This window comes from Triplophysa rosa, linkage group LG2 (genome assembly GCF_024868665.1).
Source record: "Triplophysa rosa linkage group LG2, Trosa_1v2, whole genome shotgun sequence".
In the NCBI taxonomy this organism is placed as follows: domain Eukaryota; kingdom Metazoa; phylum Chordata; class Actinopteri; order Cypriniformes; family Nemacheilidae; genus Triplophysa; species Triplophysa rosa.
In genome coordinates this window covers 7773251-7784819 of record NC_079891.1, presented here as the reverse complement: position 1 = coordinate 7784819, position 11569 = coordinate 7773251, and the positions used below count along the sequence as shown (strand labels likewise).

The following is an 11569-nucleotide window of genomic DNA, read 5'->3' as shown; positions in this document are numbered from 1 at the left end:
GTTATATAAAAATGACATTAATTTTCTGTACCAGTCTTGCACGTGAACAGACGTCCAAAAACTCTCCTAGCTAAACGTACGTAATAAATATTGAACCTCGTATCTACGTCCAAGATAGGTCGTAGTCAGACGTCCAGATACCGTACTGGATTTGTACGTCGTGCAGACCTACAGATATGGTCCTGGACCGACCGACGCAATATAGACATGATCTGCACGTCGGGCAGACGTCACCTGTTTGTTGGGGACCCACTTATTTAGACTTATTTTATTTATTTAATGAGTAGATCAGAGACACATTTTAATAAAGCCTGTAATCAGTTTATACGTCCATTAATACGACTCTTTTTCGCCACCTGATGGCGTATTATAGAAATGGTCACTGAACGAATCAGTGAACGAATCTGAACGAATCATTTTGGTGAACGAACTGAAAAAGAACGAATCACTCAAATGAATCATAATTCCCATCACTACTACAGACTGAGCACCAGTAGAAGGAGCTGGAGGTTCCCATTGTGATGTATGGCCATTGGGTTGACCACTCCTTAAAGAAACACATATAGGTGGCTGCTCTACTTAATCCTCTCGTTTTCCCTGTTTCCAGTGGGTTCTCCACTGTCTCCTCTATGGTGTCCCCCACAGTCTCTTCCATGGACTCATCCTCTACTGACACCCTAGCTGTCTCCTCCAATGCCTCATCTACTGTCTTCTCCACAGTCTCCTTCTCTGACCTGGCCACCCTTTTAGGGAGCTGGGCCCGGTTGCATAAAGCACCTTAAGTGTAATTTTCCCTTAAGTGTGTCCTTAAGTATACCTTAAATTTTACTTAAGTTATTCTCCTATTGTCTTTGGTAAAGGAAAATCACCCCTTAAGTGTCATACTTAAGGGAAAAACTTAAGGAGCTTTATGCAACCGGGCCCTGATCCTTTAGAGCGAAGCATGAAAGAATGCTCATTTTAAGCAAAAAGCTTAATATTATTATGAAAATAGAATATAAATTATCCAAATTATTTGTTTTATTAAATAAATTGCTGAGGACAATAAGAACATTAAAAATATATTTTAATTTTGTGCAATGTTTCCACTTTTTACACTAGCTTAGGTGAGCTTAGCAGTGTGAGGGACATGCCAAAATCACATACATCGAATCAAAGAAAATGGTATAAAATGATAAAACACATTTTAAGAATCTTCTTATTGCAGTTATGTGTGTAAATATTAGGGCATTTATAATAAAACCTCAAAATGTCATTATTTTACATTATGTTCATGATGGCTCAGTGTTTCTGATGAGGAAACCAAAAGGCACTTAATAGTGATAATGATCCATCTGAATTAACGTCGTGTTGAGCGAGCCTGTGAATAACAGAATGTGTCGTTGGAATCAGAATGTAAACGTTGTTGTTGCGGTGCGGGAATATCTAAATCTTACCCGGATACAGCAATGCTATTTTCTGATTGGCTGTTCGGTAGCTATTATTTATTTGATTAGTTGGTGCGTGGCAGGCCCTTCTGAACTCTATGGGGAGCTCACTTGATTGTTATAATAGCGGCGCAACTTGGTGGGCGTTATCCTGGAAATTTCTCTGCGTGAGAAATACAAGGTGTGGCGTGTGAGCGGGTTGAAATGCGTGTGCGTGAGACTTGAGAGGGCCTGCAAACAAACCGCCGGCAGCGATTAGACAGCCAAGCATTAGACGCTATATAATGACAAGACAAATTATAATAGTGATAAAGGCAGTGTAAAAATATTATAAAAAATATGCATATATATAAAATACTATTGTACAGCATGGGAACAATGGTATATTGTTTTATACATGTTATATTACTGAAAATAACTTTTAATTGTTTCTTGTACAACAGCAGGTATGAGAAATGTTTCTATTCCATGAACAATTGTTTGTATTGAGAAAACTAGAAGTACAATACTTCCTATTTTACATGATGTTCCTTAATTTCTGTTATACATGTGTGGAAGTGACAGAATTTTTTTCTGCCCTGTACACAATGGAGGGACAGTTTGTTCTTTGCCTGTTACATTCCACTATATTTATACAGATTTTGGTTTATAATGAAGCAACACCATGGGTTAGGAGACAATGCTCACAGGTAAATATTATAATTCACAGGTAAATGTATAATTCATTATGGTGTTCTGGAAGACAAAGGAATAGTAAAAAAATGAATGTTACTGTAAATTTGACTTTTACTGTTCAATTTAAGTTGTAAACTTTAAACTGCTTTTATTTCAGATATCAGACGGCTATGACTGTAGTGATATGAGCCTACAATCGATTCCAGATGAGATACCAGATTCTGTCCAAATGCTGAAATTCAGCTTCAACTACCTGCCTGCTCTATACAACTTTACTTTCAAAAGGCTACAGAGCTTACATTTTTTAGACCTTACAAGGTGAGAGAAATCATATATTTATTCAAGTGATTCGTAGACGTTTTGCTTTTACTCTCAAATCCTGTTTCCCAACAGATGCAGCATCACTTTCGTGTATGAAGATATTTTTATACACCAAACAGACCTGCAGGTCCTCATACTCATTGGAAACCCGCTTGTGTTCTTTGCAAGCAGAACTTTTTTTGGACTGCCAGGCTTGAAATACATAAGTATGGCTCAGTCAAATATAAAAAGTCTATCAGACATCCCATCAGATAATCTTGCTTATCTGGAGGTTCTAGACCTTAGGGGAAGTGACATTCACAATTTAGATGGACTAAGCAAATTCTATTGGCACAACCTGAAGAGTTTACAGCTAGATCTGAACACGATTGAGAGAATCACGGCGGAAGATTTAGAACCACTTCACGGTATGGTTGGAATGAACCTAAGCTTGAAAGCCAACAATATTATATACGTAGAACCAGGTGCTTTTCAGTCGATGACCTTTGGGAGTATTGATTTTAGTGGCTGTCTAGGAAAGCTGAACATTTCCGTGCTATTAAAGGGGCTTGACGGCGTTAAAACTGGCAAGCTTAATCTGGGATTGTACGAAACGGATCCAAAATCGCACATATCAAATATAGCACTACAATCTTTCTGTAACATCTCAGTGACTGACGTGAATTTCCAGCTCCAGCATTTTTCAGACCTGAATAACAGAACGTTTCATTGCCTCGAAGGACTTCAAAAGCTAGACCTTACCAGAAGCCATCTCCATTTACTGCCCTCTAACCTATCCGGCCTGTCCACATTGTCTCATCTGGTGCTGAACGAGAACAGCTTTTGGGATGTCTGCCACATCAATGCCAGGAACTTTCCCATTCTTACGCACTTGTCCATGAGTTCAAACCTGGAGCGACTCAATTTTAGCAGTAGATGCCTGGAGAATCTTGGAAGCCTGGAGAAGCTGGATCTCAGCCTTAGTAAAGTAAACCCTATAGGACCTTGTTGTAATGACCAGCTGTTTGGTCTGGGTAAACTGAAGTTTCTCAATCTCAGCTATGGGTCACCCATGTTCTGGGATGTACAGCCTTTCAATGTTACTCCACAGCTGGAGCACTTGGACTGCAGCCATTCGAGATACACTCTGAACGACAGCTCGCCTTTCAATAATCTACAAAATCTTAGAAGTCTAAATCTATCCTGGACAAACAGCAATCTGACAAACGTGCAACTTTTCAAAGGCTTGAAGACTTTGCAACATCTCGGTTTGAAGGGGGTCGCCGTTCAAGATGGAGTTTTTACTCAAACAGAGCTCTTCAACCACATTCCTGATTTGGAAACTCTAATTCTGTCTGCATGTAGAATCACTGCGATTAAAGAAGACTTGTTTAAGGAGCTCACACATCTGAAGAAGATAGACGTCAGTTCAAACCAACTGCTCAAATTCAGCATTTCGCCATTTTACTCATTGAAATTTCTCCAACTTAACTTTGCTAATAACTCCATTACGATGGTGGATGTTAAAGATGTTGTGGATTTGGGAATTGAAAGTACTGTTGATCTGAGTTATAACCCTTTGATATGCAACTGTAGCAACTATGAATTTATCAAATGGGTTGAGGACAATGATATCAAAGTTAGACATATAACAGAGACGACTTGTAATGGCACAGGAACAAGGATTATTGATGTTCACTTGCAATGTAAATTTTCAGTAAATATGCCTTTATATGCTATAATTCTTGTTGCAGTTGTTATAGTGTTTGGCATTATCTGCATTTTCTTTCTTATCAGGACCATTAGGAAAAGATATGCAAGCTACAGAGAACTATAAATACGGACACATTTTGTCTCACATTGACCTAGCGTCTTAAAGGGCTAGTTCACAATTTTTTTTTTAAATTTTACCTCACCTTCATTCTAAATCTGTATGACTTTCTGTGCAGAACGCAAAAAAATATATTTTGAAAAATGTTACTAACTAAACAACATTGGCCCCTATTGAAGTTCATTGTGTGGCTGCAACACCACAGAGACATTTCTTAAAGCGGCCCTAACACACGCGTGCAGGGGGAGGGGTAGGCTGAACTAAAGCACGTGCGCACCCATTGCCAACAAAACACAGACATCAGTTTCACTCACCGCATGCGGTTCATGTCCGGCATCTTTTAGCGCTGGGACGGCTCCATATATCAGTTTCAAACGATCTCCAAATCCAGCGTTATATCCACCGTTTATATAACATTCATCACCCAAATGCAGTGAACAAACAAACACCTGAACTTCGCAAACATATGCTCTCTCTCTCCTGCACACAAGTGAATGTGACGTCTGAGCATGCTCCTTCTCCTGCTCTCCTTGCTGCCGCGTGGGTGTGCCGCGTGCTTTTCCGGATGAATTGTCCAATAAGGGACTAAGAAAAGTTGTTACGAAACAGTTTTATATGTTCGAAAAAAACTTTCCGAAACCTGTACGATCGCTGGGGGAGTGTATTGAGCACAGAAATACTATGTAATACGCCCAACTCGTTTTTTGACAAGTTGACCATGTTAAGCATGAGAAGACAGCACGTTTAACATTGTAAAGAAGTCAGAATGCATGACACACTGTTGCAGCACCCCTTTAAAATATCTTCTTTGGCATTCCACAGAAGAAAGAGAGGTTTTGAACAACATGATGGTGAATAAATGACTATAACTATACCTTATCTGCTTTCAAAGTTGGGAATCAAAGCGAATTATTATGAAGGAAAATGGAACATATTTATTGTCAATCAAAAACAATAAATAAATGAAAATGTTGTTTAGCTTTCTTAAAATTGTAAAGATATACTGTAATTACTAACGTGTCTGAAAGATTTGTATGAACTTAAAATGTGAAATAAAACAGCAAAATGGTAGTTTTCACATGCCTTTTTATTTTCAGTGTTATACAACTTTAGAAGTATAAATATTTGTATAGTATACAACATCTATGACATCCATAGAGCTTTTTGTGGGTGATATACAAAACTCAAAACCACATCTTATTGCACAGATCCTAAAAGACGATGATAAGCAGGGTCATCTACATAAACACCGATTACACGCATAGAGAAGAAAGAAAACGCCAAGCAAAAACTGGAAAGACAAGAAACAATTAGGCTACCACACCAACAATCTTTAACAGCAAGTGTCTGCTAAGAGGAACTCACACATACACCCACACACATCGATCACAGCGTAACTTCCTGTGACAGCACATTAATTTGGCAAATAACACAATGTACATGATATACATCCATGAAGTAGCTGTAAACAAACATTTAATGTGCTTTTTCAACATCAATTTCCAGAAAAGGCAGGGGAAGAAAAGCAACACCAACAAATATCTCTGGGGTTAATTCATGGCAATACTGGTGAGGACAACAGACAATGCATGTGTCCTACAAAACATTCACATTTCAGTTCATATAATGCTAGCTTAGAATCATTTTCCCGAAACCCCAATAAGCATCGTGTTTAATCATAAGGTGCATTGTATCTGTCCAGACTTCCTAAACTATGTAGTAAAGTCTAAGAGGAACAGAAAATTCAGTCTGCTTACACAGTTTAAAAATCTCTAGCTTTACTTAACACGGTGCATTGCGTTATTTAGATACTTAAGCACATTTGTGTGACCAGTTCCTATATATGCTCTTTGCTTACATTTAATATTGTAAAGTACTTTAATATCATACTGTAATATAGCCTAGATGTTCAGCAATATATGTGTACTGAAATGGGCTAAGGTAGACAATTGATTTACTTGAAGTTGGTATGTGATGCATACATACCAGCAGAGTTATAACGGTTTAAAGTTCAGACCACTCAACTGTTGATAAATCGTGCGACTGTATTAAGATAAATAAATCTAAACTAATGAAAAGGATGTTTTTACAGGTAATTACTTTGAAAATTTTACATAAATGTCCCTGACATGAAATAAATGAGAGCATTAAATTTCACACCTATCAATTCTTTTAGACCAGAGATGTGACAGCACAAATGCCTTTAAGTATTTATAAGTGTTGTACTTTGCATATGAATAGAATAGCAACTGACTGAACATGAAAAATGTGGTGAAACTCATGACTCTTACCACAAAAATCACTTTTGATAATCCCTGCATAAGCCCTTTTAACCAATCCAGGGGAAGTACATCATGTTTTGTATACTGAATGTGAATGTTAGATTTTTTCGTAAAAACATATTGTAAGTATTATCCACATACTAGCAAACCTTCAGTTTCTGCCTTTTAAATCATGTGCTACATTTGCATTGTCCCTGTTTTTAGGTAAATACATTGTTTAATTTGTGATTTCTCAAGTATGATGATTAAGAGAACTTTCGGAGAACATTCTGCTGCGCGCATGTGGTTATCCCCTACATACCTCAGTGAAACTTCAAGTACACTTCCATTTCCGAGTGAGACTAAAGTTATTCTTCTAGTATAGACTCTAAATCAGCAGAACTACTGAGCAGATGACATCACTAGGAGACTAACATCGAGTACAGTTTACAAACATGACATAGCAAAATACAGTATATACATATAAAACATACAACACTCATTTTTAACCGACCCCCTCTGTACAATTACCGCCGCAGTATTTACAATATATTGCATAAAAATTAATCCTTAGAAATGTATGTGAAAGGAATGTGAATTTCGCCATAACCTGCTAAGAACAGCAAGTCGTAATTCCCCAGAAAACCCTAAGGTCCCTTCCACTACGATTCCAGAACCATAAGATGATTCCAATATAAAATAGTTCCAGGTGAGAAGCACAGGACAAAGTGCTTTCCCTCTGTGCACCGCTACCCAAAACAAATCTTTGAAATAAACACAAAACAAACGAACAAAAAACAGTAAAGTACAATGTCAGTGAGTTTTCTGCTTGCAGAGTGTAAGCCACATTAATAGCACCATTGCTATATTTTCTGTGTTTTTTTTTAAATACGTCAAAAGTGTAATACATGATAACGGTGAGCAGGAACTTTTTATCACACCGTCTACACTTTAAATTTGAGGTGCTTTTCATTTCAACCATAATTGGCACAGCTGAGCCTTAAGAAAGGCATCCCCGCTCCATCTCCACAATTATTGCACACGCCACTCGCATAATGCCTAATTTGGCGCTTTCACAAGAGCTAAAAAGTGACCACAAATCAGCAGCAAAACAAGACTACATTCAGCCTACACTCTTTTTTTTTAACACAGAATATATAAACAAAACATAAGATTACAACACAAATGAATCTCTCTGGTTTCTTGAGAAAACCCAAAGTAACAGTTTCACCGGTCCGCAGATAGGAAGGCTTGATGATATTACACAATGACGTTTATATCCTCATAGTCCTTTGAAAAATAACCTTGGCAACTACAATAACGTATTACTTTTTCGAACCTCGTGGCGAATCTTTTGTTTGTTTAGGACGCATTGAATCTTTTTCAGAAGCGGTAATATCCTTCGCTAACATTGCGCCTTTCGCAGAGTCTTTATGTGTCGATTTGGGTGCTGATGATGTTTCTTGAGAAGGTTCTTTTTTCTTCTTTTCTACTTGCTCTTTCCGGCTGGATGAAACTGATTTATCAATCACCTTTGAATCATTGGAGATATGTTTAGAGTCAGGACTGGATGTTGTAGTAGTTGTACCCACAGCATCACTAGCGCTGGACACCTTGAGAGGTTCTGATCTCTGAATGTCATTTCTGGGCTTCATTTGCTCCTTAGAGGAGGGTCCAGGTGTTTCACCAGTGCCCTTACCTGCCGAAATCCCACTTGAAACAAAGATTTTAACAGCTGGTACAGGTAACACTGGTGCACCTTGAGAACCAGTGCGGGTCACTTTCTGGGCTTTAGGCGTAGAAAAGACAGACTCTTTCTCCTCCTTATGTTTAACTGTACTGTCTTTGACAACGGGCTGTAGCTGTGCTTTGTTCTCCTGCTTACCCTTGTCTTCAACTGCCTTTCCAGTGGATTGCGTAACAAGTGGAGAGTCAACTCTAGGTTTGTTTTTGGAACTCAAAGGAGGCTGTTTTGATGAAACAGTACCAGGCGGTTCTTGCTGTTTTATTGCAGTCTGCGCTGGACCTGTCTCAGTTTTGGAAGTGTTCATAACTTGTTTATTAGCCTTGGGGCTGTCTACATCAAGTCCTTTCTTGAATTTCTGCTTTTCGTCAGTTTTAAGTGGTGATTTCATATGCACTGTGTCTCCAATTGTAAAATTACAGCCCTTAGTTTTTGGTGAACTTGCACCAGTGTCCTGCTTTGGTGTGGTAGTAGCACATACCTGACTTTTGACAAGGGCTTCTTGCTTTTCACAGCTCTTCGAAACTTCAGTCGCAGAGCCAATCTTTTCACTCGCTTGGCATTTTAGGTCTTTTTTAGTGGACGGTTTATCTCTGGAGTCTACCGGTTTTTCTCCAGATGCTGCAATGGGTTTTAGATCCTTTACTGTTGGATTGGATTTGTTAGTTGCATTTTGTGTTTTGTCAGAGCTTTGTTTGGAAAACTGGACCGAATTACTCGTCTGTCCATTTGCCGAGCCATCAGAGCGTGACACTTTGGCACATGTTTGTTCAGACTGTGTATCTTGGATTGTTTTAACTTCAGTCAGTCCATAAAGTTGTGGGTTGGTGTTTGCAATGGCTTGGGGTTGTGAATTAGTAGCAGGCAAGGCCTTTAGAGGGGCAGCAATGGAGGACGGTGTGGCTTTTCTTTGAAGCATAGGTTTGGGAGAGAATGGGCTTTTAACTAGAGGGCTCTCAGATGTTTCTGCCGATTTTGTGACAGGGGGAGCCGAAGATACACTCTGAGGGATGGATGCTATGTCATTGACATTTGTTTTTGAGTTAGCTTGCTCAGAGCTATTGGTGATGGGAAAAATCTTAACATTTTTGTAAATTCTGTCTAATGCCTTATCTCCCACAGAATCTTGAATATGCTTTGCAACAGAGTCAAGGGAGTCTTTGGCATCAGTGACCTTGTCCTTTCTGTCTACATGATCCTTTGCTACAGCCAATATTGGACTTAATGTCCCAAATGCATTGCTTGTAATATCTGGTGTGGGATGACTCTGCTCTGCAACCTTTGCAGTTTTGTTTGAATTGGCTGGCTTATCCTTTTCTGTAGACAGGGATGAATTTGAATTGGATGGTGCCTCAATTGTCCCACTAGGATTTCTATCAGAAGTTGCTGTTGGGGTTTGTTGAGAACATTTGAGCTGGGGACTAACAACAGTAGAAACTGGGGACTTGTCAGGTTCGTGAGATTTGGTAGGGACTGGTTGTATTTTCTGAACTTGCTGTGCCGGTGCTTCCTCAGGGTTTTCCACATCCTCCTCTTGGTCTTCATTGCTGACCTCCCTGATGGAAGGCGTTTTCCCACACGAAAAATGAGTTCCGTGTCGTGCAGCCCTCAACTCCTGAGCTGTCTTTAGCCTACTTTCTGACTTCACATTTATGTCCACGGATTCTACTTTAGGGGTATTTTGCAATTTCAAGCCATCATTACATTTGCTTCCATCATAAAATTCTTCATTGCAGTCCTTGGATATGGGCTCTTCTTTTGAAGTTGTTTTGATGTTCAAATTCACGTTGTCCTTAGGAGTAAGTGCCCCTGTTGTTTTATGTTGAATTAGCTGTTTTCTACACAGATCTCCTGCCATTGTAGCAGTGTCACCATGGTTGTCTGCCATTTTGGAGAGACACGTGTCAGTCTTGGACACCCGAGGCCCAGAAAGCAGGCCAATGTCTAATGTACCCTCCAGTGGTTTTAAAGAGGACACAAGTCGTCCTTCCAATTTGTAGTCCGAAGAGGTTTTCCTGATGGGATTTTCAGAGGAGGCGATCATTTGAAGTTTTTCTACGGCACTCTCTCCTCTCCCGCTGAACAGCTTAGGGACCAAAGTCTCAGGGCTCATTCCAGAAGAACTGTGAATGTTGCACATGCCCCCTTTCAAGTGTTCTAAAACCAAAGCCGAATCTAGCTGAAGACTTTTAGACCTGGTGGGGTTAAAATGAAGGCTTTCGTGAATGCCAGATGAAATGCGACACAATGAGTCCTCCCTTTCGTCAAATGACTGCCTCTTCCTTGCAAACTCAATGTTGGGTGCTTTAAAATCTAACCTGTCTGGTTTACTACACTCTTTTATTGTCCTGGACCGCTGTCTATCTTGTTGGCAAGGAGCTGACCTCTCGCTTAACAGCGAAGCACAATCTCCGCCGACGGTCTCCGCAATGCTCTCACACACTCTTGGGTTTAGTTTTTTGTAAAGCACGTCCTTCAAAGTAGCATTAGAGGACTTGTCCAGTGATCCAGATTCTGAACTTTGTGGTCTTGCACTGGGTCTTGTTAGAAGAGTCCACTCCTTATCATCAGTGGTGAGGGAACACACAGAACCTTCCAGATCTTGCATGGTGTCTTGTTTATGCAAAGACTCCCGTCTCTCAGCCCAGTCTTGCCGTTTCACCACCACCTTGGCCTTGAGCTTTTCTCTGTCCAAGTCCTCTACTGACTCTTGTCGACCAACCTTGCGAGACACAGGCCGCTTTAGACAGCCCTGCTCAGCGGGTCTTACTCGAGTAATGGCAAGTGGTTCACAGGTTGTGCTCTCTTCTATGCATGCAGGGGTATGCTCCCCCTTACACGAGGCCTCTCCTTGAGTCTCTTCTTGGGTCACCTCCAAGCTGTGCTTTCTGGTGCATAAGTGTTTTTTGTCTCCTGGATATGAGGGGGAGAGCTTCTCCTCTGACTGGACTCGCTTTAGGAGCGGGGACCGAGGAGGCTCAGCGCTCTTAGGTCGCACCATGTGGCGGACAATGGTGGGGGGTGAATGCATCTTGGAGGGGAAAGTCTGAGATGTTTTGGTGTTCCCCAATGTATGACTCAGCAAGGGAGATGGCGAGCGCTGAGGAGATGTCGGCTGAGGCTGCGGGGTTGGGGAGGGGGTGCGAGCCAGTGGAGAAAGGGGAATGCTGCCTGCTGATTTTCGTCGGCCTTGACGGAGACGTCCAGGGAGTTTAGGTCCCAGACCATGCAGAGTGCTGGGCCTGATGTGGCCGGAGCCTGCAGGTGAGTTAGGAGCACTGGAACTAGGGGAACTGCTTTGTGATGAAGTGCCACCTGGAGAAATAAAGCA

The 11569-nt window shown here is 40.5% G+C and overlaps 2 protein-coding genes across 12 annotated transcripts in view; one reads left to right on the top strand and one right to left on the bottom strand.

Annotated features, from left to right (window-relative positions):
- Window positions 1–2000: 2000 nt before the first annotated feature.
- Window positions 2001–5298, top strand: cd180 (CD180 molecule). Its single transcript, XM_057329043.1, has 3 exons — window positions 2001–2116; window positions 2260–2420; window positions 2496–5298. Exons 1-3 carry the CDS (start codon window positions 2015–2017, stop codon window positions 4237–4239), a joined length of 2007 nt encoding a protein of 668 aa, XP_057185026.1. The 5' UTR covers window positions 2001–2014; the 3' UTR covers window positions 4240–5298.
- Window positions 5299–7362: 2064 nt separating this feature from the next.
- Window positions 7363–11569, bottom strand: part of mast4 (microtubule associated serine/threonine kinase family member 4) — a 130185-nt gene continuing 125978 nt past the window's right edge. For all 11 annotated transcript variants that reach the window (XM_057329032.1, XM_057329033.1, XM_057329034.1 and 8 more), the window contains one exon: window positions 7363–11553. In XM_057329032.1, the coding sequence (XP_057185015.1) occupies window positions 7820–11553 (3734 nt within the window). In that variant the 3' untranslated portion in view covers window positions 7363–7819. The remainder of the gene's footprint in view (window positions 11554–11569) is intronic.